The 26,483-nt window shown below is 39.3% G+C and overlaps 1 protein-coding gene across 4 annotated transcripts; it reads right to left on the bottom strand.

Annotated features, from left to right (window-relative positions):
• Positions 1 to 3,447: 3,447 nt before the first annotated feature.
• On the bottom strand, positions 3,448 to 16,168 carry kmt5b (lysine methyltransferase 5B). Of its 4 annotated transcripts, XM_057837634.1 has the most exons (11): positions 15,708 to 16,168; positions 15,506 to 15,527; positions 13,307 to 13,556; positions 13,085 to 13,232; positions 12,754 to 12,919; positions 12,557 to 12,666; positions 12,293 to 12,459; positions 10,993 to 11,012; positions 10,740 to 10,876; positions 10,316 to 10,515; positions 3,449 to 10,131 (listed from the first exon to the last, which is right to left on the bottom strand). In XM_057837634.1, the coding sequence occupies exons 3-11, from the start codon at positions 13,467 to 13,469 to the stop codon at positions 8,651 to 8,653; spliced, it is 2,592 nt and encodes an 863-aa protein (XP_057693617.1). In that variant the 5' UTR covers positions 13,470 to 13,556; positions 15,506 to 15,527; positions 15,708 to 16,168; the 3' UTR covers positions 3,449 to 8,650. The 4 variants fall into 4 exon arrangements, with proteins under 4 accessions (XP_057693644.1, XP_057693617.1, XP_057693637.1 ...); XM_057837661.1 differs by lacking the exons at positions 15,506 to 15,527; positions 15,708 to 16,168 and adding an exon at positions 15,254 to 15,441 and having other exon boundaries at positions 3,448 to 10,131; XM_057837654.1 differs by lacking the exon at positions 15,506 to 15,527.
• Positions 16,169 to 26,483: the final 10,315 nt, after the last annotated feature.

Here is a 26,483-nt window from a genome sequence, read left to right as displayed (position 1 = left end):
ACAAGCAATCACCAAAACAAGCTGTTTTTCCAACCTCGTTTGTTATCCGCGCGCTTCCTCTCACTCCTCCAGACACATTCTCGCAGTCGGACATCCGGGCATTAATGACGTCACCAGCCACAACAAAGCGTCGCCATATTGATATGGGGGCAAAAACACGAGTCACAAGCAGTTGCTCTGTCGTGCATTGTAGTACAAACGCGTTGAACTTTTGTCTTATATGCGTTTTTTTTTATCCCGTCGGAATGACTAAAAGTTGCCGTGTTGCGGGTTGTAACACAAGGAAGAGTTTGGAGCCGCATTTGAAGTTCTTCATTCTTCCTCGTGAGAAAAAAAGGACAAGCAAATGGCTGAAAGCAATCAATCGAGGAACAGTAAAAGACGACTGTTCCGTGGACCATTCTCGCCAGTGGCAACTTAAATCCAGGCACGATTACATTTGCAGCCGACATTTTATTACTGGTGAGTAAACTTTAATCGATTTTTTTTTTTTTTCCCCAATTAACTGCTAGGATTCAATAGACTAGGCAGTGGTTATTATTACCGTAACCGACGACTTGCACACCGTTATTTTTTTTCTGCCGTGATCTGCTCTGATTATTGGCCTGGTGGGAATTGGTTATTTTGCCGTGACGTGTTCACGGCTAAATACAGTAACGCATGGAGGCGAATTACCGGTTACGGCAGAAATAATCACTCCGTATATACTACGAGTTTTCTTAGTTCCACACAGTACATATTCCACGTAATTGATGAAGGTCAACTTACTGGTTGACTTTATGAGGTAGTTGTAGATGTTTCCGAACTCCACTGCAGGCAATTCCTTTGGATTGTTTATCCAGCTATCAGCTGCGACTTTGTATGGGCAGATTTGCAGGCCAATACCAGGCCAGGCCAGTTGTATCGCCTCCTCGCGTCTGTCGGCAGTGACTCGTGATAATAATAAGTCATGGTTAAGACGTTTTTATGAAAAAAAGACTCAAAACACAGCTGAAATATATGAATTTCAGACGTTTGTCTACGGATGTTTACCTTTGCGTGCCCCCATCTCAAAATGGCGACACTTTGCTATGCGAGATGACGTCATCGTGACATTACGCCGACTGCGAGAATAAGTAGATAAATGAATGAAAAAAACAAAAAACAAATAAACCCCACAAAAATTAATGCAGCCTCAACAGGACACAAGCCAGTGTCCTACTTGTGCCAGTCCCAAGCCAGGAGAAATACAGAGGGTAAAAAAAAGCCTGCATTGGGGGTGCCCCCTCAAGATTTCGTAGTGCCCACTCTGGTGGGTAATCCTAGATCCGGGCCTGGTCTCATCTTCAATGCCCTTGCTGATGGAAGGAGATTTTCACTCAAAATCTCTCGATACATGGCCCCGTTCTTTCTTTCCTTTACACAGATCAGTCGTCCTGGTCCATTAGCAGAAAAACAGCCCCAAAGCATGATGTTTACACCCCCATGCTTAACAGTGGGTATGGTGCAATTCAGTATTTTTTTTCCTCCAAACACGAGAACCTCTGTTTGTACCTAAAAGTTCTATTTTGGTTTAATCTGACCATAACACATTCTCCCAGTCCTCTTCTGGATCACCCAAATGCTCTCTAGTGAACCGCAGACGGGCCCGGACGTGTACTTTCTTCAGCAGGGGGACACGTCTGGCAGTGCAGGATTTGAGTCCCTGGCGGCGCATTGTGTTACTCATAGTAGCCTTTGTTACTGCGGTCCCAGCTCTCTGTAGGTCATTCTCTAGGTCTCCCCGTGTGGTTCTGGGATTTTTGCTCACCGTTCTTGTTATCATTTTGACGCCACGGGGTGAGGAGGGAGTTGAAAGTCCGTGTTGCCCAACGACTGCCCCAAAACATCACTGCTCAAGAGGGGATCTGCATGGAGGAATGGGCCAAAATACCAGCAACAGTGTGTGAAAAGCTTGTGAAGAGTTACGGAAAACATTTGGCCTCCGTTATTGCCAACAAAGGGTACATAACAAAGTATTGAGATGAACTTTTTGTATTGACCAAATACTTATTTTCCACCATGATTTGTAAATACATTTCTTAAAAATCAAACTGTGATTTTCTGTTTTTTTTTCCACATTCTATCTCTCATGGTTGAGGTTTACCCATGTTGACAATTACAGGGCTCTCTAATATTTTCAAGTGGGAGAACTTGCACAATTAGTGGTTGACTAAATACTTATTTGCCCCACTGTGTATGTATATATATATATATATATATATATATATATACATACATACATACATATATACATACACACTGTATATATAAAGCAGTTTCTGCTGTTGCTCTCTTCTTTAAAACAAACTGTTGTATTTTAAGCCAAAAGGACTGTTGTGTTGATAGAGCAATATGTCTATATGCTGCCAGATTCATGGCGCATTAAGCCCCCCAACTATTTTTAACTTGTCCGTTTTACCCTGGAAACTCCCGTTTACAGACGTCGAGCAACCGCTTTTGTTTCAACCCAGCCATAAAACGAAGGTAATTATATTATTCAAAATGTCTGTCATTTTTAGCTTAGAATCATTAATTGATGTCTAATATTTTGTTTAAAAAAAAAAAACGACATCAAAAAATTATTCACTCGCAGATTTTAAACTTTTAAACAAATTACGTCACAATGAAAAAAATGGTGTCTGTAAAAAAGTAACGGATATCTACCTCATTACTATCGCTTTTTTTTTTTTTTTTTTTTAACTGTCGCATTTTCTCCGATGTTAGATGATAAACAGTCGATCCAAACAAAGAAAAAAAAAATAAATAAATGCTTAAAAGGGTAAATATATGAAAAACAAAAACTCGACCACTCCTTGATGTCTGCGATTTCTGCATCGCGACCCTTGGTATATGACTATGTTTCACCCATAAAATCCCCCCCATAATCCAGCTGTGGCCATTCACAGCTGTGTCTTGACACTCGGTCATACATGCTACATGGAGGTTTTGGATCGAAACAAGGTTGGTACGCGATAATATCTCGTTAAAGTCATGGCGTCTTTAATTCTGCTTGGTTTCGCTGTTTAATTAAAAAAAAATTTTTTTTAAACGCCCTCCTTGTCCAAATGTTTCTTCCCCCAGAAAATTGAGATTTTAAGCTTTCCAATGCATTCCGGACAATTTTGAAAGTTGGCCAAATTGGGGGTCTCGGAGCAGAACTTCAAGCCACCTGAGTGTTTTCTGCCATATATATACACACACACACCGTATATATTAGTTGTTTAGTATTTTTTATACATAATGCATGACGTACAATTACCATACAAGTTTCATAGCAGGGGTCTGGAACCCTGGTTCTCGAGAGCCGCTATCCAGCCTTTTATCAGTCTCTCCCTTCTTTAACACACGTGAATCAAATGATCAGCTCATCAGCAAGCGCTGCAGGAGCCTGATAACGATCCTGATTTTATTCAGGTGTGTTAAAGGAGGGAGACATGGAAAACAAGCTGGATAGCTGCTGTCGAGGACCAGGGTTGCATAACCGTTTTCAGGAAAGGCATAGTGTGACTATGAGTGAATTGTCTTAATTTTGGGGGCCGGGAAATAAAACTATCCTCAATTTAAACTGCAACTTTTCAGCATTTCTCAGCTCGAGAGGCTCATGAAACTGCTCACAAGGAAACTTTATAAATTTCCTGTATTGAAAGCGATTAAATAAGTACAAGGTGTATTGACGTGATTTACATATTGGACAATATATGCACTGCCCAGTTTTAATTCTTTGTACAGATTTGCCACGCAACACATTAAATGTCCGCAAACTATTTACATTTTTTTTTTCCCTTTTTCAATCAATAGGAAAAGTTGACAGCGGTCTACTGGACAAAAAGCACACTAACGGTACATCTGGAACAGTTTTACAGTGTAGTAGAATGCAGACAACCTGAAAAAGGAGGACAGATAGAGCCTGTTTTAGAAGTATGATTAGCTGCTGGTGATATGAACAGTACAATATAGCATGAAAAGTAGGTAAACATCCATTTCTTGTTGATCCCTCAATCAACTAGGTTGTTGAACTTCCAGAGAGGAGGAAAAATAATAGACAGAGAGACTGACAGCGGTAAATGTAACTATGCGTTTCAAAGGAAGCTGGGCACCTAAGAAAAAAACTATTACTCTATTAATTTGGTCAAGACTCTTAAGGCACTGACTGGATATACTTTTAAACATTGTATGAAAAAGCAAATGTATGAGTCGAGTAATGTACAGACCGAATTGAGCTCTGAACTCTCGTGTACAAAACACCATCAGACAATTGTTAAACAATGGAATAGCAGCACTACAGAAATTGAACAATTTTGAGCAAAGAATGATTGAGATTATAAACATTTGCCATCAAACTGTATTGAGGACATCACATTTATTGCTGGGAAAAATCACTGGGGGGAAAAAATGTGCTCTTTGACAAAAAAAATATTAACAACATAAGCCAGTCTTTCTGTACATTACTTTTCTAATGAGAGGTTTTAAATTATTGTTAACTTTGAAGCATGAATGTGACTTATTCAGTATGCCATGTTTTTATTACAGAGAGGCTCCAAAACGAAAGAAACATCGGTACATTTAAATACAGTCGTGTTTAATAAAACCGTGTGCTTTTATTTCTTTGAACTCTTCACATTAACTTAAAAAAACAAACAAAAAAAACATAAAACTGTAATAAAAGAAAGTTCCAGGGTTAAAGGACTGCAGTAATTAAAACATGGCACATTAATCCAACTGAAATGACTAATATTATAATGCTTTTTGAGAAACTCCACCACACTGAAAAATCAGCATGGCTTCTCACATACAAAAAAAAAAAAAAAAAAAAAAAAAAACACAATGAGGAAAAAACAAAAGCTCAATAAAAACCTGCCTATAAGACAGAGTGGATAGTCACTGTACTGTACACTTTCTACAATGTCAATGTCCATTATGAATATAGCAAGTGCATTCACTGAAAGGAAGAGTTCAACATAAAACAATCTCTCTAATTGCAATTACGTTCCGGAGACTATTCTAGAACAAGACAGTGGTACTGTATTCTAAATTACACAGGGTGAAAGCAACTTTTACCTTTGACGCAACTAAGTGTGACATCTTCAGTAAAGCGGCCAGTGCAACACTGTACTGCTTGAACTCAAAGAACATTTTGAGGGTGAACAAAAGGTGAAATTATTTTTCTTGCCACATGGAGTGCCTCCCAAAGACATTTCATTAACAGCGCTACTGCAAGAAATATCCAACGTTGACTGGAATGTGTGACATTCATTTCAAAGTCATTGTAATTGTGCTTAGGATGTTAATAAGAATAAGCACACATTTTACTTTATTCTACCTCAGTGGTTACCAACTTGATGGCGGCTGGCAGCAGGTTTCCACTGCCGGCCAGTCTGAAGAAAAGCTCACCAGTTACAGGTGCCTTGAAAGTTGCTTGGAATGTTGTAGAAGTAAAATGTAACTCTCTGTGGTTACGTCCATTAAACGAGTCTTCACATCGATCAACTTTCTCAACATAATTTTCCTCGCTGAATTATTAGTAATAAAAAGTAATTTGAGCAAATTTATCGTTTCAGGAGGGGGTATCAAACTAGCGACATTGGTACCCAATAAGCGGTTTCGGAAAAAAATGGTGATGAAGGAATGAAAGGGTGGCCATGACGACGAATTTCATTTTAATTTCCTATTTTATAGTCGTTTATTGTTTAGTCTTTTCAACTCCATTATGCCTGAATTTACACTACCGTTCAAAAGTTTGGGGTCACTTAGAAATGTCCTCCTTTTTGAAAGAGAAGTACAGTTTTATTCAATGGAAATAACATTAAACTAATCAGAAAAACACGCGATACATTATTAATGTGGTAAATGACTATTCTAGCTGAAAACGTCCGGTTTTAATGCAATATCTATGTAGTTTTGTAAAGAGGCACATTTACAGCAAACATCACTCCAATGTTCTAATGGTACACTGTGCTTGCTAGTTGCCTTAGAAGGATAATAGATTAGAAAACCTTGTGCAATTATCTTGGCACAGCTCAAAACAGTTTAGGTGGTTAGAGAAGCTATAAAACTGATCTTCCCTTGAGCTTTGGGTATCTGGAGCTGCACCTTTGTGGGTTTGATTAAACTCTCAAAATGGCCAGAAAAAGACAACTTTCAAGTGAAACTTGACAATCTGTTCTTAAAAAGGAAGGCTATTCCATATGAGAAATTGCCAAAAAATTGAAGATTTCCTATAACGCTGTGCATCACTCCCTTCAGAGAGCAGCACAAACAAGATCTAACCAGAGTAGAAAGAGAAGCGGGAGGCCCCGCTGCACAACACAGCAAGAAGACAAGTACATAAGATTCTCTAGTTTGAGAAATAGATGCCTCGCAGGTCCTCATCTAGCAGCTTCATTAAAAAGTACTTGTAAAACGCCAGTGTCAATGTCGACAGTGAAGAGAACTCCAGGGTGCAGGGCAGCGTGGCAAAAAAAAAAAAAAAAAGCCATATCTGAGACAGGCTAATAAAAGGAAACAATTAACATGGACAAAAGAACACAGACATTGGACAGAGGAAGTTGGGCGGAAAAAGTCCAATCATAGTTTGAGGTGTTTGGACTTTGGAACAAAGAAGAACATTTGTGAGATGCAGAACAACTGAAAAGATGCTGAAGGAGTGACCAATGTCACATTTCGACCATGGTGAAGGTAATGTGATGGTCTGGGGTTGCTTTGGTGCTGGTAAAGTGGGAGGTTTGTACAAGGTCAATGGGATTTTAAATGAGGAAGGCCATCACTCCATTTTGCAACAACATGCCATGCCGTGTGTACAACGCTCGATTGGAGTCAATTTTATCCTACAACATGAAAATGACCCAAAGCACACCTCCAAATTATGCAAGGACTTTTTAGGAAAGAAGCAGGCAGCTGGTATTCTATCTGTAATGGAGGGGCCAACACAGTCAACAGATGTCAAACCCATTGAGCTGTTGTGGGAGCAGCTTGATCATACGGGACGCAAGAAGTGCCCATCAAGCCAATCCAACTTGAGGGAGGTGCTTCTGGAAGCGTGAAGTTTCTCCAGATTACCACCTCAAATTGACAGTTAGTATGTCATTGGTCTGAAAAGCTTTAATCGTTGCAAAGGGAGCATTCTTTGATAAAAGTTTGAAGGAGAAAATTATTTCAAATAAAAATCCTTATTTCTAACCTTGTCAATGTCTTGACTATATTTTCTAGTTATTTTGCAACTCATTTGAAAAATTAAAAATGTGACTTTTGAAGGAAAACAAAATTGTCTGGGTGACCCCAAACTTTTAAACTGTATATATATATTTTAAATGGTAACAACAGGTACTGGAGGAATACACATGCCATCTTGAATGCAATTCTGCATGGAACCAGTTTGTTTTACATTTCCAGTTAAGATTAGGGAAAATGTTTTGGGAGGCTCAACCAGCAGGGCCACTTCTTTACAACAGCTGAACAACTTAATGCAACCACAATAAAATATGTTCAGGTTGTCATTGTTCTCAAAATCCCAAAAGTGAACGTTGATAATTGATTCTTAAATGTATACGGAAGGACTGTTATACAATAATGGTGTAAACCTCTGGTGGACCAAAAAATGCCAAGACAAACAAAATATCAGCTAGTTAATGTATGCAATAGAAATTAAGTAGAGATTTGTTTTAGGTTAACAGCTCCTTCTAGTAATGATGTGGGCCCGTATTCATAGAGAATCTTATGTTGGATGGGTGAAATTTGTTCCAAGTCTGTGACATGAATTCAAGGGTGTAGGTTTGGTCTCAACATTGGTAGGGACGATATAACAGCATAACCTGCATGTACACTTTTTGCTGGGGACGGGACATTAAGACCAAACAGATTGGATGAATGGGGCAAAGGGTTACATTTGTCATGAATATGAACCTAATTAATTGAAAGGCTAAATGATCAATGCAAAATAAATCCGTATCGACTGATAATAACTTTTACGTGCATTGGTTCAGGTGATAAGACTGTTCGATTCAAACCTTTGTTTTCAAAAACTTTTCATTAGCAAACATGGACATAATGAAAATAATTCACTCAATAATGGTAGGGTCAATTCTATCCTTACAACGTATGGGAAGACAATCTAAATTCCCTATATAAGTGAATTCATTATATAATGCAAATAAGGTTGCTTAAAAGTTGGTGGGGACAATTTTAGCATCCTGAAAAGTTGGTAGTGTTATGTGTCCCTATGGAAACCTACACCCTTGCATGCATTTAACAGTCACGTCCAATTATTGATTATTCTCAACTTGAGTAGGAATAGTCTCCGTAAATTAAAGCACTCCCTTGACAGGCGGTTGTCATAGGTCGTCTAATACATTCGTCTATAGTATTTATGAATGCTTTGTGTTTTGAATGGGGAGAGTGAGGGCACGAACAATTAATGTTTGAAACAACTTCAGAAACACCTCCTCATAAATATTTTTCATGTTTTTCTGGAAAATTAGGAGCTCTATAAAAACACTTCTGCTTCTTTATGAATACCGGCCCAGATTTAAGTTTTTTATTTGTTTTTAAATTACTGTACTTATTTTACATCAATACAACAGTTGCTTAGCTTGTTTTCTTTATTTACAGGGACAAGAGTGACGAGCTCTACAAGCTATGCGTTTAGCCTCAAGGACTGATCCTCTCTCCTCCTGGAGGAGATATCGATATCAATTGAGTCTTTACCGACAATGAGTCGCAGCCGTTTTGCCGGGGGAAGTGGAATGAAATCATCTTCGAACTCATTGTCAAAGTAGTCATCATCATCATCTTCGTCGTCATCACCGTCCGCATCGTTTTCGTCAGATGATGGTTCAGCCATAATCTGTTGGGTCCGATGTCCACCACTTCTGGCCTCAAGACTCTGTCCCATGTCACCACTAAAGGTCACCTGGTCCGTCTTCATCTGGGATATCCTCCGTGCATCATCCTCTCTCTTCAGCTGTATCTTTAGCTTTGTTGCGTTACTGTGGACCACAGGGGCAAAACCGTTACTAAGCTTGGCTATATATGAGCTGCCTTTGTCCTTATCATGGTCCTTGCTGAACTTGATGCTAATCTTGCTGGAAGCAGCGGATGTCACTGACGAAGCAGAAAGTCCCGAAGAACCGATGACATCGTTAGGATCATTGGTCTTGCTGCTGCTACTGTCTCTCCGTCGGCGAAGCGTCAGTTTAGGGAGACCGGTCGTGTTTTCCAGGATCAACTGTGCATCATAACGAGTGATCCGGCGCTTTCTTTTCCCCTTGTCCTGTGAGCGACAGCTACTTTTAGCTTTGTCCCTGTGGAGGGATTTTCTGCCGTTGGCAACTCCGTTCAAGTCTCTGTGCCGATCAGAAAAGCTCAACAGAACCTTCCCACAGTCAGAGTAGTTGGCGGTGTGACCAGATGCCATGGGCATAAAGGGCTCACCGTACGAGTCCTCGCACTTAATTGTTCGTTCCGGACCGAGCCGTGTCGGCCGCTTCAGTCTCGCGCATGAACCGCGTTGGTCGTAGCCAGGATCCAATTCTGGCTGCTGCAGACCTATCCCTTGATGGAGGTACTCTTCCATGTCCAATGGCTCTGATTTAATGACCACTGCGCCAGAGACAGGGCTCAAGTCGTGCATAGCACTGGAATCTAGTTTGACACCGCCTGTTGTTTCTTGGGCTTTGACAAGGGTCCTCGTGGACCTGCGAGTTCTGTATGTTTGAGACAGGCAAGTCTTACTATGTTGCCCAATGGTTAGATTAACATTTTCCTTTGCAGCATGGCGTGTCAAGCATCCCCGCTGGCCAAGCGTCTTTTGGACCAGCTCCTGCGCATCCTTCTCCTTCTTTATGGAGACACCTTTAGACAGTGACGCCTTCGAGTCCCTGAGACCCAGCTGGCAAGTTTCACCTTTGGCCAACGCCTTGGGCTCTATGACCCTTCGGCGACTCCTCAACTGGACTTTACTTAATGAAGGCTTTGATTGGGTTTTTAGTCTCTTTGGTACCCTATTGTTGTTTACACGTCCTTGTTTTGAACATGAGGTAGTCAGGGCTCTTGACAGGGTCTGTCTTGTTTGAGTCCTGTTTTTATACTTGAGGCCAGATGATCTTTTTCTGGCGGCTATACAAAAGACAAAATGACACATATCAGCACATCGTCGAAAAATATATTCTTCGTTTTCGCTCTAGTTTACCCCAAATTGGAATCCACAAAACCAACACATTTCATCAGATCATACAGCTGCGTGAAAATGGTTTTGGAGTCTCATAATATAAGAAGTAGCATAACTGTATTATACTCTTACATTGATGTGTTTTTGGCGATTCCTGAGAGTCTACATCAGTGTGGGAGCCTACAGAGTGAGAGTCCAAACTCCGGTTTCCTTCTCCTAATTTCTTCAGACGGTTAAGACGTTTGTCCGTCTCCCTCAATCCGTATTTGCTGTTGATCACCGGAACCTCGACAGGCAGTCCAGCTTTGGATTTGAAAGCACCAGTGCCACGTCTGCACAACATCAAAAGAAGTTTAGATAATGACAAGGGATTTAAGACAACGAGCATAATCACACATCTGTTGACTATTTCATTGTGATATCCCCTCTAATGTTATCAGCAAAATAAACTATATTAAATGACACAGTCTCAATTACTGAAAATAACGGATAACGTTATTTTTAATGCATCACATACATTTTAATGATGCCTCTAAAAATTTTTTTAAAAAATTACCGTTCACAGGTGTAGCATTCACAAAATTCATTGTTTTCCCCAAAAAATCCATCTCCATAGTAACAAGAGATTTCCTCGCCCGGTTCAATATCCCTCAGCACCTTCACACAGGCAGTGTCCCGCCCTGTCGACACAAACTAACAAACAAAAAAAACATGCATGTCGAGTTTGTGTTTTTCCATCTTGTTTAAAAATGATACCAAATTAAAAAAGTTTATTAAACCAATGTAGCTATCTATTAAGAGTTAGTCACCTTGCAGTTTGGGCGACAATCTGAAAAAGCAGAAAAAGGTCACAAATTAATCATATGAATAATACAGGCAAATACTGTAGATATGAATAAATGACAAAACATTTGCCCGATAACTTGATCATTTAATGTGTTTCCTCACATTATGGCCGATGCAAATATTCACGAGCTGCAGAGGAGCCCTGGCTTCTGCTTAGTCGGAGGTATTTTTATGATGCGTTTATTTACATGAACACCTATTATTATTTTTATGTAATGAAATACAACTGTACTACTCAAACACAATGAGTTCTCATGATGAGGAAGTGTGTCTTTGCATTTTTTTTTTTAACCCAAATGTCTACTTCTCATTGGCTGCCATTGACGGCGCTAGACGTCCAGTCCAGGGAGGGGCAAATGAACAAATGTTGATTTGCCCCCCCCAGTCCAAATGGATTGGATCTCTAACACCATCAATGGCACTGAAAGATCTTGGCAACAGGTCTTTGAGGCCAAGATCTTTATATTGCCAGAAAGTCCCTTGCATTACAAAGGTAGCGTTAAAGTAAAAAGTACGTAACAGAGGTAGAGCAGGCTTTTAGAACTGTGCAAAGAACATCTGACTTCAGTCATGCAAGATCAAAGGTGCTGTAAAACACTGTAAGTGACTTTAAAATGATACACCATATTTTAGACACAAATGTCACAAACAAATGTGACAAAATAGGATTATTAATAAAAGTAGATCCTATTTAGTCTTGCTTTCTCAGCTGGCTTTGCCCCGCCCACTAAAAGAAATCCCCAAATAGAAAGCATTTCTATTATGTTGTTGCCATGTCACCATTCTGTGAATATGTACTAGCTAGCACAGCACGAAAAAGCTAGGCATGATTAGAAATGACTGTTGTGACGTCACGTCCATAGTTTTTGGCAAAAAAAAGTGAGCGTTTCCTGAGGCGTTGTTTTTTGGATGGAAAAACAAAGGGTAAAAGCCGGCAAGATTTGAGTGCCAAGTTTGTTCTTTTTTTACACGTTAAATCACATTAGTGCAGTGATTATTTTTTTGGACAGTCACCAATATTTAGTACTTTTAACGAGTAAAGTAGGCACGATTGTTTTTTGTTGGTAAATGTAAAGCATCAAGTTCTGCTGTGATTAAATTATTTGCCAATATGTTAATAAAAGCCTCTCATCAAATGAAGGCAAACAATTTGTTCTTATCCCGTAAAGAAAAAGGAGGCGCTTATTTGTCATTGATGAACGCTCAAATGTAAAGGCTGTAAATTGTTTTACAATACTAATATAAGTCAATGTGGAGTAATACCATGATTGATAAAAGCAGCTGGTCCCAGCCAGAGCTGTGCACAGTTCTTGCGAGTAGAATACATGACACTGAAATCATTCTCTCCATGCCGCAGCAGCATGTTTTCTTCACTCTCCGAAAGCTCGGCAATACACCCCACTAAGTACTCGATCTTATCGTTTCTTTTCCTGTAAAAAATCAGGCAAAAAAAGTGACATACATCACACTGCAATGTTTAGGCAATTAAAAGTCCATTTGGTGAATGTAATACTAAAGATGTATTACCATTCTTTAGTTGCCACAATTTTAGCTCCATTTTGCTCCGATGAATAGCGATTACATGGAAGAATCTCAAACCCGCTGTCAGTGGCAAACACCCGCAAATACACAAATACCTGTAAAAAAAAAAAAAAAAAGGTATGGTTATTCCTCTTTTGGTTTGAGCAATTGTGATACGAAGAAAGAAAACAAAAAAGACTTGCATGTTGTTTGAATAGCTTTTCTTGAGATTTCGTCTTGTGAAGAAAAAGATTTCGGGACCAGTCTCCTGATATCAAGGCTCTGAATGCTTTCTCCAGATTATCGTGTTTTTTGAAGCGTTCAATAATTTCCTTCAACTCCTCCTGTCTTCCCTTTACGGGCCGGAATCTGTAGGGCGACATTAACAGCAGAAAATTCATAGAAGAGATAAATATAAATATAATAAATAATAATTATATAAATAAAATAATAAAGATAAATATCGTAAATCGTAAATATCGTATCCCTATTGCAAAATCAAAACACCAATAATCAGCTAAATAAATGGCTAACCTGGTGTTCATTTTGTGAGTCTGAAAGCCCAGGTAAGGATCTAATATTAGACTGGTGGTTAGGTCATCGTTCTCACAGAGCTCCTTAGCAGTCATTCCTGAGGAGGGCACATATCGCCTCTCAGCCTCCAGGCTGGTTGCATGAAACCCTGCCAAAACAAAACACTCAAAATGTGGAACAGTAGCTAAAACATACTGCCATAACTAAAATGTATTTACTCACTACGGCTACATCGCCGGTTTCTGGAGTGCGTTTTGCTGTGACGCAGAGAGGCCCGCTGTGAATGCTGGGACCGAGACTGACTCAAAGTTTGCTCGCTGGTTAGCTTGTTTCCATGTCGCCTGCCATTTAATACCATGTTCTTGGATTCGCCCAGCCACTTCATGCCCACAAGCCCCCTGGTCCAGTTGCATTTAGTCTCTGAGATGAAGAAACACTCAAGTGGGGAAGACTGGGGACTTGACTATGAATTCTGTAAACAAAGAGAAAATAACTGTTAAATTCAATTTTAACCAAATGCATCACATTTGATACACCTAAAATTTCATGATTTTGAGAGTAATTCAGAATTTTGACATTTCTTTTTGAAAACAAATAAATAAATAAATAAAAAATATGGATGCAAGTCAACACATGCATCTCCTGGTTCCATGAGAGAGGAAAAAAAACAGGATTTAGATAGGGTTATAGATATTAGAGCGCTTATTACACATATTCATTTTGACATTTCTTTTTACAAATTTGAAAAAAAGGTTTCATTAGGAGGACCTTATTTTTCAAATTTTGGGATTCTGATCATTGCTTCATGTTGCAGATCTTTAAGGGTTAAAACCTGATAACTTTGCTAAAAATAATGTTGGCTGCCATTGACAGCGATAGACGTCGAATCCATTTGAATTGGGAGGGCTGTCAGTGAATGATCGGTGCCATTGAACGATCACTGCCAGCACTCCCAGTGCAAATGGAATTCATGCACGTCAATCATATTCAATGGCAGTGGATGAGTAAAACAGACTTCAGATAGTCGTTGGTTACATAGATACTGTCTATTCAGATAGAACTTGCTTACTTCAGAGCCACTTAGTCATGCAATGATTAAAAAAAATTTTAACAGTGAATTCCAAGTCAAACAACTGCTGAACCTCCAGTGATCTTACAGCGGGGATAGTGTATATAAGCTTATGGCAATTTCCGCAGTAGAGAGGCTGAACAGCGCCTTTAAATTGTAGCGCTGTTTAGTGGTAACCTAAAATAATGCATCGCTTTTCGACCAACCCAGCAAGAACGTACTCCATACCCACACAAGACGTAAATCACCACGCGGTGGCATTTTAACAGTCATAAGAAACCGTTTTTTCCATTTGTTCTTCCAAACTGAACCAAAACACATGACGTGGGATACTTGTTACGATCATGGGCAAACGATGACAACACTACAAAACAACAGGCACGCGCTAGCTAGCTAGCTAGCGAGCTAACTAACTCGCACGCCCAATGTTGACAGAGGTGGAAACCCGGAAGGCCGCCGCGACATTTAACAGCGAGCGACTTTGTCTCGGCTATGAGGTTGCATTGTTTGCTAACAAGTGGCGCTCAACGCATTCAAGTGGGTTAGCATGGAGCTAGCCACCAGGACGACGCCTGATATGGCTCGGCCGCAGCGATTAGCTTTGCAGCAGACACCGGCAGAACGTCATGACTAAATGCAATCAACACACGGCTTACTTGAGTGCCTCCTAATCACTTTTTGTTGAGTTGCTAACACGAATATTGAACTGTAGAATTCTAACATTATGACGCTCATTGGGATTGTATTAAAGGGCCATTTGACAGCAATCTAATAAATCCAAATTTTGCATAAACACCGGTCAACACTCAAAACGACAAGTACATTCAATAATAGAGGCTTTCTTTGACGACACAAATAACACCGATTACTTTGTTTTAAGACAGCAATTTGTCGGCGAACACTTGCGATAGCGATCATTAAACTTCATCAAGGCGCTCACTTAGCTTGCTAAGCTAACGTTGTCAATAGCAATCGATCCCTAAATAAAACTACACTTACGACGATCGCATTACACGGTCGCACGTCAATTTAATGGCCGAGAAGAAACCGACGATAGTTAGCGACATATGTCACGTTCAAGGAGAAAAATACCCACTTACACGGCAGCAGTGAACCGTTGCTAGTATTCAACCATTAGCTTTGCCAGTTTGATTTGGGAACAAACAAGCAGCTCATTTTCGGGTGTATATCCTAGCACGAATAATCGAAGGTCGCTAAGCAAATTGTAAATAGTTGGTTATTTATGACCGTAGCAGCCAGTTAAATTGTAGAAAGTATCATTTTCACGCGATACTATCGTTAAATGCCCCTAGTGAAGAAATCGGAAACAGAATAAATTGCGTTTTACTCACCGGGTGACCACGTCAAAGAGTCCTGCAATTAAAACAACCCTGATTAAAGTTCATCTAAAACCAAAACAGCACAGTAACTATTAAAGGAAACACATTTAAAAAAATTAACATTAAAATTCAAGATGGCGGACTAGCACGGGCGAGCTGGAGAGAAAGGCGAAGCACGGCTATCCGACACAAAGTAGTTCCAATGTATACTCACTCCTCATCCGTCCAGGCTCAAACGATTAGAGGGGCAATTGCAAACTGCATAGAGCTATTGGTTATGGTCGACATTTCTTCCAACCGTTTCACATGTCGGCGACCATATTTCGTCTTTGAGGCCGCCACAGTCGGATGTACACACGAGTGCTGCTGCATAAACAAATCTATTTACGCGTTCCAAAGAATCACACGGTGCGAGTTCTACCTGCTTTGAGTCACGCCGTGCTAACTTGGCAGCATGGAATTACTACTTATATGCCGTCTCGTCTGTATTTTATAACTCGTCTGCACTTATTGACGAAATTTGCCTTATTTATTGTTATTATTATTTTTAAATTGCAGTATTGTACTTCTCAAACATTTTATAATAATCTACCCAAAATGTATTATTAGCTTAATTTATTCACTGCCAGCTCAGATCACGGATTATGTGTTGTGGTAATTTGTAAAAGAGGAAAATTCATTTTGAAAACCTATTGACGGCAATACACGTCCAATCCATTTTAACTGGGAGGGGCTGGTCGATTCCAGCCCCTTTCAGTTGAAATCCAGCCCCTTCCAGTTGAAATTGTTTGGACGTTGATTGCCGCCAGTGGCAGTCAAAGAGTTAAGCTATGTGAGGTCACAAAAGAAAATTCCAGGAGCAAAACACACTTTCAGTGGTATGAAAAAGTATCTGAACCTTTTGGAATTTCTCGTATTTCTGCATAAAATCACCATCAAATGTGAGCTGATATTTGTCAAAATCACACAGATGAAAAAACAGTCTGCTTTAACTGAACCACCCAAACATTTATAGGTTTTCATATTTTAATGAGGATAGTATGCAAACAATGACAGAAGGGGGGAAAATAGGTAAATGGACCATCACATTTAATATTTTGTCCCCCCCCCCCCCATTTGGTAGTAATAACTTCAACCAGACGCTTCCTGTAGCTGCAGATCATTCTGGCACATCAATCAGGACTAATAGGCTACGTTCATACTACAGGTCTTAATGCACGAATCCGATTTTTTCGTGTTTTTCCGACTCGAGTGAGGCATTAACTTGACGGTCTGAACGTGACAAGTCGCATAGAACGGGACCATTTCAAATCCGATCTGGGTCACTTTCGTATGTGGTCTAAATCCGATCTGGGCCACATTTTTCCAGACTGTCGCGGCGGTCTGTACTGTCCAGTCCCGCAAATCGGATTTAATGCAGCAATTACGTCATCAAATAGCGAGAGAGTCGTTACCGTAGCGATGCACCTGTGCGTTATTAGCGCCTAGCTTGCAGTGAACACGGCGTTTGAGGAAGAGCTGAGCTTGAAAACAGTCATAAAAAATAAAAATGGGTTGAGGATAAGCCTGAGAATGCTCAGTTTTCTCTCTGTTCCAAGTGAGCAATATTTCAACATTGCCTCCACGGCCGAGAGTCGGGACAAACTGCCCGTATGTGTGTGTGAAGTGCACGGACAGTGCGTGCATGCTATCGATCCATATAAACTTTGAATATAAGCCTAAACGGGGATTATTTATGTCTGTTATTTGTGTCCACCTTTTGAAAAGCAAAATATGATATCCCTGGAATGACGGATGACGTCTGTCATTTGTTTTGATGGTTCTGCGCATGCGGGTCTTCTTGCTTAGCGCGTGTCGGACTGCGAATTAGTGCGCATGCGTAATACTTGAACGTTCTCAATGGATAAAGGCAGTCTGAACGGGCACGCCAAAAAAATGGTTATGACAAAAAATCGGATTCGTGCATTAAGACCTGTAGTATGAACGTAGCCATATTGGCTCATTCCTCTTTACAAAACTGCTGTAGTTCAGTCAGATTCCTGGGATGTCTAGCATGAATCGCTGTCATTAGGTCAGGCCACAGCATCTCAATGGGGTTCAAGTTTGGATTTTGACTTGGCCACTCCAGAACGTGGATTTTTTTTCTTCTGAAACCATTTTGAAGTTGATATACTTCTGTGTTTTGGATCATTGTCTTGTTGAAGCATCCATTCTCTTTTAGCTTTAACTGTCTGACAGATGGCCTCAGGTTTTTCTCCATAACATTCTGATAAACATTTGAAATGATTCTTCCATTAATGATTGCAAGTTGTCCACGGTGGGGAGGAGGTGTTGATGTTGGTGAGCTGTTCCATTTTCCCTCCACACATGACATTGAGTGTTACTCCCAAACAATTCAACTTTGGTTTCATCAGTCCACAAAATATTTTGCCAAAACGTTTGTGGAGTGTCCTAGTATCTTTTTGCGAACATTCAACGAGTAGCAGTGTTTTTTTTTAGACACCAGTGGCTTCCGCTGTTGAGTCCTCCCATGAACACCATTCTTGGCCATAGTTTTACATAAAGTTGATGTGTGCAGAGATATTGGACTACTGTGCAAGTGATTTCTGTAAGTCTGTAGCAGACTGTATGGTTCTTTTTTTTTTTACCTCTCTGAGTATTCTGCGCTGAACTCTTGGAATCATCTTTGCTGGACGGCCACTCCTTGGGAAAGACACAAATGTGCCAAACTCTCCATTTGTAGACAACTTCTCTGACTGTCGATTGATGAACATCCAGACTTTTAGAGATGGTTTTGTATCTTTTCCCAGCTTTATACAAATCAACAATTCTTGATTGCAGGTCTTCAGACTGCCCTTTTGATTGAGCCATGATGCACATCAGACAATGCTTCTCATCAAGACAATTCTTACCAGGTGTGTGTTCTGTAGTGGGCAGGGCAGCTTTAAGCCACTCATCAGTGATTGGGCACACACCTGACTTAAATTGTTTGGTAAAAATTAGTTTCAATTACTCTTTAAGTTTCCTTAGGCAGAGTGTTCGCTTATTTATTTTTCCCCTTCTGTCATTGTTTGCATGCTATCCACATTTAAATATGAAAACCTATTGGGTGGTTTTAGTTAAAGCAGACACTGCTTTTTCATCTGTGTGATTTTGATAAAGATCAGATCACATTTGATGGTGATTTTATGCAGAAATGTGAGAAATTCCGAAAGGTTCAGATACTTTTTCATACCACTCTAGTTGAAATGTTGTCATTCTTCTTTTTTTCAATTTATTACAAATTGTTTTTTTTTTTTTTTTTTTTTTTTTTTTTGAACTTCTAATTTTTAAAATTTTATTTTATTTACAATTATTTGTTTTCCATTCCTCTTGTTTTTTTAATTATAAAAAATAATATTACTATTGAAATTATTGGGTTTTATTTGATGCAGTCTTCTATTCAATTTATTTAAAATTATATATTTTTTTATTGCAAGTAAAACATACCACTTCATATTTGAACTCAAGTAAAGTACAGATACACAGAAAATGTGCTTAAGTACACTAGCAAAGTACTTTTACTTCTTTACATTCCACCACCGCAGGCTTCCTCCCACATCCCAAAAACAGGCATAGTAGGGTGACTGAACACTCAAAATTATCCGTAGGTGTGAGTGAGTGCGTGGATGGTTGTCTGTTTCTAAACCCTGCAACTGACTGGCAACCAGCTCTGGGTGTACCCTGCCTCCTGCTCGTTGTCAACTGGGATGGGCTCAAGCATGCCCGCGACATTCTTGAGGATAAGCGGTTCAGAAGATGAATGAATGAAAGAATTTTGTTTCGCACATCACGCAGAACTCAGATACACGTGCTCAGATGTTTAAAGAGAGGCATCCTGGATTGGTAATCAGCCAGTTGTAACACAAAAATACTTAAAATAACTCATGGTTGTTTTTATAATGTAGGAGGAAACAGACGCATCCATTGATAATCAACTCAAGTAGTGAGTGATCATGTAAAATCCACACCAGAAAACTGATATTCTAATCCAGAACAGACATGCTCACAACAAGTACACTATGCTATCTGTAGAAATGAAACCACAAAATTGTTTCTCTTACAAATTTGAAATACAATGAATGCCGTTTATTTTTTTTATCCGCTGTCCTTCAGCCTACTTTTGGGTCTTCAGCCAACAATTAAAAATAAATGAACTTGACAAAATTATACAAACACAAACGTCACTCAATAATCAAGGACACCTTTCAAAGCATATACTAGTATAGGCATTCGATACTTTAATACTGTACAATCTTGTTGGCAGACGAGGCTAAAATCACTGCTCATTCATCTGAGACTCATTCACATTTGCAACTGTTTTCTATATTTTATTTCAAGATGTCATACTGTACGCACAGAATCACATGCTTTTATTTTTACATTGGCATCGTAAAACCAGAGATTTTTTATTTGTGTGATCGAGTGAGTGCACTACTGAACTTGGCTCGCTTTTGTGTCCGCAGTCACATTCATTCATTTGCCACCTCCCAGTCAAAATAGCTAGTACGTCTAGCACCATCAATGGCAGCCGATGAGTTAACAAGGAAATGATCTAAAAATGCCCCAAACTCAAGAGGAATTGGCCCAGAAATGCCCTAAAATCAACAAGAAATGATGCAAAATGCACAGGACGTGACCGTGGAATGCTCCAAAATGTACAGGAAGTGACTTGCAAATAACGTAAAATTACAAGAAGGCGACCTGAAAAAAATCACACTTTAGCTTCCATTGACAACGATAGACATCCAATTCACTTCAACTGGAAAGACTTGCTGTGAACGCTCATATTTCATTGCCATTGCGGCGCTACACGTCAAATCAATTTTGAATGGTAGGGCAAATGAACCTAATTGGCCAAAAATAAACTGGTGTGGCCCACATGGGATCTAATTGCCATGAATGTGGCATGCGATCCAAAATGTGTTTCACATCCCTGCTCGACAAAACACAAAAGCAGTTGGTGCAGTTGAATGTGGTGGGTGGTAGATACTCAGGTTTTATCATGTTCTTCACAGAGGACAAATTGTCACTCCTGGTATTCAAGATAACATAACCACCATTATAACCACCACAATTACAAATTGGTGCACAAATAGTGCACCTTTCATTATCAACATCTGTAGTATGATTTGCAGTTACAGTACATTTGAGAACTCAAATAAACACGAAAAAAAAAAAAAAGCATATTTAGATTTTTTGAGCAAGCGATGACAGAAGGGGGGAAAATAAGAAAGTGAACGCTCTGCCTAAGGAAACTTAAAGAGCAATTAAAACCATCATTTACCAAACATTTTAAGTCAGGTGTGTGCCCAATCACTGATGAATGGTTTAAAGTTGCCCTGCCCACAATAAAACACACACCGAACGGGTAAGAATTCTCTTGAAGAGAAGCATTGTTTGATGTTCACCATGGCTCGGTCAAAACAGCTGTCTGAAGACCTGCGATCAAGGATTGTTGATTTGTATAAAGCTGGGAAAGGATACAAAACCATCTCTAAAAGTCTGGATGTTCATCAATCAACAGTCAGAAAAGTTATTTGCAAATGGAGAGAGTTTGGCACCGTTGGTTCTCTCCCAAGGAGTGGCCATCTACCAAAGATGACGCCAAGAGTTTAGCGCAGAATACTCAGAGAGGTAAAAAAGAACCATAGAGTGTTTGCTAAAGATTTACAGAAATCACTGGCACAGTCCAATATCTCTGTGCACACATCAACTATATGTAAAACAATGACCAAGAATGGTGTTCATGCGAGGACTCCACAGAGGAAGCCACTGCTGTCTAAAAAGAACCCGTTGTTACTCGTTTAATGTTTGCAAAAAGGCAATTGGACACTCCACAGATGTTTTGGCAAAATATTTTGTGAACTGATGAAACCAAAGTTGAATTATTTGGGTGGAACACACAACGTCATGTGTGGAGAAAAAATGGAACAATTCACTAACATCAACACCTCATCCACACCGTGAGGCATGGTGGAGGGAGCATCATGATTTGGGGCTGTTTTACTGCCTCAGGGCCTGGAAAACTCATTAATGGAAGAATGAATTCAAAAGTTTATCAGGATGTTTTGCAGGAAAACCTGAGGCCGTCTGTCGGAGAGTTGAAGCTAAAAGGAGGATTGATGCTGCAACTAGACAATGATCCAAAACACAGAAGTAAATCAACTTCAGAATGGTTTCAGAAGAACAAAATACACGTTCTGGAGTGGCCAAATGATAGTTCAGACTTGAACCCCATTGAGATGCTGTGGCATGACCTAAATACAGAGATTCATGCCAGACATCCCCGGAATATGAATGAACTACAGCAGTTTTGTAGAGAAGAACAGGCCAATATTAGTCCTGATCGATGTGCCAGAATGGTCTGCAGCTACAGGAAGCGTCTGGGTGTAGTTATTGCTGCCAAAGGAGTGGGGGGCGAAATATTAAATGTGATGGTTCACTTACTTATTTCCCCCCTTCTGTCATTGTTTGCATACTATCCTCATTGAAATATGAAAACCTATAAATGTTTGGGTAGTTTTAGTTAAATCACACAGTTTTTCATCTGTGTGATTTTGACAAAGATCAGCTCACATTTGATGGTGATTTTATCCAGAAATGTGAGAAATTCCTAAAGGTTCAGATACTTTTTCATACCACTGTATAGTGGTGTCAACAATAATCGATGCGGCGATGCATCCCGATGCGGGGCATGGACGATTCGATTTGATGCGGGCAACAAGCCAAATTGATTCAGCGCATTTTAAAATATATAAGTACGTTCAAAAATCTTCCCTGCGCAATTCCGGTGATGCAATGGATTTGGTTTCCCCATTTGTATTATTATTTTCAGTTTTCATTTTTTACACACTGCATAACTCTGGTCAAGTTTCCCACCAACCTCATAGAAGCCAAAATGTCTCCAGATGTCAGCTTTCAATGTCTTAGGTGCATCAAGAATCTTTCTTGCTCCCTCTTTCTCCGCTTCAGCCATTATTATGTTATGTCCTATCTCTTAGAGGTTAGATCTTGTGCCCGAGTTCGGGTTCGGGCCCAAAATGTTAAGCATTCACGTTCGGGTCGGGTCGGGTCGGGCCGCCCCGCGCTGGACTAATAAATTATTTTAAAAAAAAAAAAAAAAAAAAAAGGGATGAAACCGAGAGCAGGCTCTCTGTATTGGGCATTTGCTTGTGCACTCACACGAAGCAGTGGCGCCGCCCGCTTTTTCTTCTTCTCCTCCGCTGTGGCGCTTGCGATTTGTTACGAAAGACACATTTATTTATGCACACAAAGGCAACACAAATGTGATCCTGTTGAATCCTCTCCTCTGTGTTTCTGCAAACTCGTGTTTTTTTTATATATATAAAACTTTCCCAGCGTTATTTCGTTGTGTAAATGATTTTATAATGATCACAAAAATATGTAGACTATTTAAACATTAAGAAAACTTGCATTTTTTTTCTGCCAACTGAGAACTCGTAACGAAAGACACTTTTTTATGCACACAAAGGCAACACAAATGTGATCCTGTTGAATCCTCTCCTCTGTGTGTCTGCAAACTAGTGTTTTTTTTATATAGTATAAAACTTTCCCAGCGTTATTTCGTTGTGTAAATGATTTTATAATGATTACAAAAATATGTAGACTATTTAAACATTAAGAAAACTTGCGTTTTCTTTCTGCCAACTGAGAATTCGTTACGAAAGACACTTTTTTATGCACACAAAGGCAACACAAATGTGATCCTTTTGAATCTTCTCCTCTGTGTGTCTGCAAAATCGCATGTTTTTTTTTTTAATATTAAACTTTCCCAGCGTTATTTCGTTGTGCAAATGCTTCTATAATGATCACAAAAATATGTAAACTATTTAAACGTTAAGAAACAAAACTTTTTCTGCCATCTCGAAGAAATGAAAATAAATTGCTGCTGCTGCGTTTTTTTTTTTTTTCGCGTCACTCCAAGCCGGGTCGGGCTTCAATACCAGCGGGCCATGTTGGGTTGGGCTGGATTTTTTAGGCCCCATCTAACCTCTACTATCGCTCTGCTCTCTCAATTGCAAAAAAATGATATTTCCTCATGTTGAAACAGATTGTTATGGCTGCTAAAATGCTGCTTCACTTCATTTTAATTCATTATTTTTTATTGTTTTGTGGTAGTTACTGATTGCATTTCTAAGTTGATTGCACATATATAGTGGGCTAGGCCAACATTTTACTTTTGTTCTACATTGCAATTTAGTTGGATGTTTTGTTTGCAACTGAACTGATCCCTTGATTGATATTGCGATAAAGATGCTGCTGCACTACAATATTTTCTTTGTCGCTTTCTTTAATATTTACTTGAATATTTTTATCGATGGGTTGTTGTGACTAAAATACAGTGACTTTTATTACTGATTTTGCACAGGAGTTCAGATGTTGCACTGTGTGAAAGGCTGCTACTGTGTGTAAAAAAAAAGAGAAAGCCCTGGTCTCATTCAAAGCACCAATTAAATGCTGTGATCTGTTTTTTTTTTTTTTTTTTAAATATATATCTAAAAGTATTTTCATTTGACTTCAACCAGGAGTGACACAAGAGCCAATAAAAAGTTGTTTAATGTCTGACCGCTCGTGTTGCCTCATGATTCACGAAAAATATGCTTTGCTTTAGAATTTTAATGCATCCCAGGCTTTAAGGCATCGCGATGCATTGCCGAATCGAACCGAATTGAATCGTGACCCTCTGAATCGAATCGAATCGAATTGAATCGAATCGTGGCCCTCCGAATCGTAATCAATTCGAATCGTGAGGGCAGTACCGATGCACACCTCTACCACTGTATATCCCTGATTCTGACAATATTTTATTCTAACCATCGAAGTAATTTGTCCATTTATTGACCATTTACATTAGGATTTCAATTTTGTGTATGTTACATTTAGACCACAAGATATTGTGTGGCGGATGCTGGTCTTTCAATGATGGGAATCTCAAAGTGTGTCCGCCTGTAAGAGCTTTGTGACGGGGGAGGGGTTCAGCGGCACCGCTGCTCGATAGGGAAAGAAACTAGAGTACCGGAGGTCAAGTCTCAAAACACAAGTACCTAAAATGGAAAATAAGGAAATAAAAGCTCGATTTTTCGCTAGTCATTTTTGAAAGAACCAATGTCGCTGGGACAATAACGAAAGTCTACAGTACAACTCAGAAAAACAGAATGAAAATTGAAAAATGCCTCTCGCGGATGTTAATACGACAAGATCACTGATTTACGAATTTCGCTGTCAATCAAAAAGGGATTCAGCTTCAGACGGATGATTCAGTCATCATGTAGAGAAGCAGAGCGTCCGAGCCAGCTGAGCCCCTTCCACCGCCCATAGACTTCCAGAGACGCAATGTCCGATGGGCAGGATAAACCCAGCATTTAGCCAATGACTCCTCTTGTATTTGCTGTAGTGGAACAATGCACTCTCAACTCTGGAGACGCACAGCGTTAACATTGAGTAGAGGACTGTGAAGCTTCGCAAATGAATGAAAAGCAAGCTGCATCATAATCAGTGATAAGAAGTTAATTCTCAACTAAATTTGAGCGCGTTGTAGCGGATAATTAGTCAATGACATGTACACACAACAACATACATTTGAGCACCTATTTTTTGACGTTTTAGAGGAAGCTGAGTTTCTATATTGAATATATTCTGTTGATATTTGTGTGGATATCATTAGTTTTTTTGATTCTGTAAATGAATAAAGTACTGTATTGAAAAACGGCATTAGCAGGCTGTCAAGTACAAAGATGGCCTGACCGTTTTCCACCGACATATTTTGAAAACCCTGTGTACTTTATTTAGCTAATTATTTTTGTATATGACAAAAATAAATCAATAAATCCACACTTGCTCTAAGACACTGAAAGCAGTTTTTGCAAAAATGCCAGTCTAACTCAGATAGCTTTTGAGTTTGCTCTCAATTTTCAGGGGTACAGTGTTATACCCCACAACTGTTCACATCGCAGTGTCCAACTGAACAGAATGTTTTTTTTAAGCCAGTGCTCACAAGAAATTAAATAATCATATTTGCTATCTACTCTGTCACCTACAGCATTCAGTAGAATGAAATGTAGGCTACATTCTTAAACGTGTACATAAACAGGGAGGGTTTTGCAAGTCAAGTAAACTTTAGTCCCCTTAAACACAGCCCCAAAGACATGTACAGCACCTTAAACCTTGATAGATGAAGAGACTTACCCTAAGTCTCTACAACGATGTGTGGGCTGCATCATGCTGTTCCATTAGTAATGAATCCAGCTGCCATGGAAACTACAATAATGTCTTAAAATTTGCTCTAAGAGAAAAAGGTGTGACTAATTGAGGTGAATATTTGCCATGGAAGTGCTTTTAAGTCATCCATCCACGTAAATGCAAGATTTTAATTCTTCAGAGTTGCTAAACAGAGCATCGGTATACACAGCAAATTAAAAGAAAAATGTGAACAGTGTGAAGACTTTGTTAACTTTGTCTCAGTAAGACCAGCATCTGATCAAGTGACAAAATTAAAATTGTATTTGGTTTCATATGAATAGAAATTTTACTTTTAAAATGTAGATTGCTGTTTTAAGTGCAATCAATATGTTGAGTTACTTTACCCGGTAAGTCTACGTCAGTAAATTTAATGAAATTTTAAATTTAATAACTTTATTGTGCCCTTTAACAAGCATTATAAACTGTATGTATATGTAGATATAGATATTGTATAGATACTGTATACGTTACTGGCCAAAAGTATTAGCACCCCTGCAATTCTATCAGATAATGCTCAATTTCTCCCAGAAAATGATTGTAATTACAAATGCTTTGGTAGTAATATCTTCATTTACTTTGCTTGCAATGAAAAAACAAAAAAGAGAAGGGACAAAAATCAAATCATTATCATTTTACAAAAAACTCCAAAAATGTGATGCTTATCTAATTTGTGTTATTAACAGCACCT

The sequence above is a fragment of the Corythoichthys intestinalis genome, chromosome 1 (genome assembly GCF_030265065.1).
Source record: "Corythoichthys intestinalis isolate RoL2023-P3 chromosome 1, ASM3026506v1, whole genome shotgun sequence".
In the NCBI taxonomy this organism is placed as follows: Eukaryota; Metazoa; Chordata; class Actinopteri; order Syngnathiformes; family Syngnathidae; genus Corythoichthys; species Corythoichthys intestinalis.
This window is presented reverse-complemented; position numbering and strand designations above follow the sequence as displayed.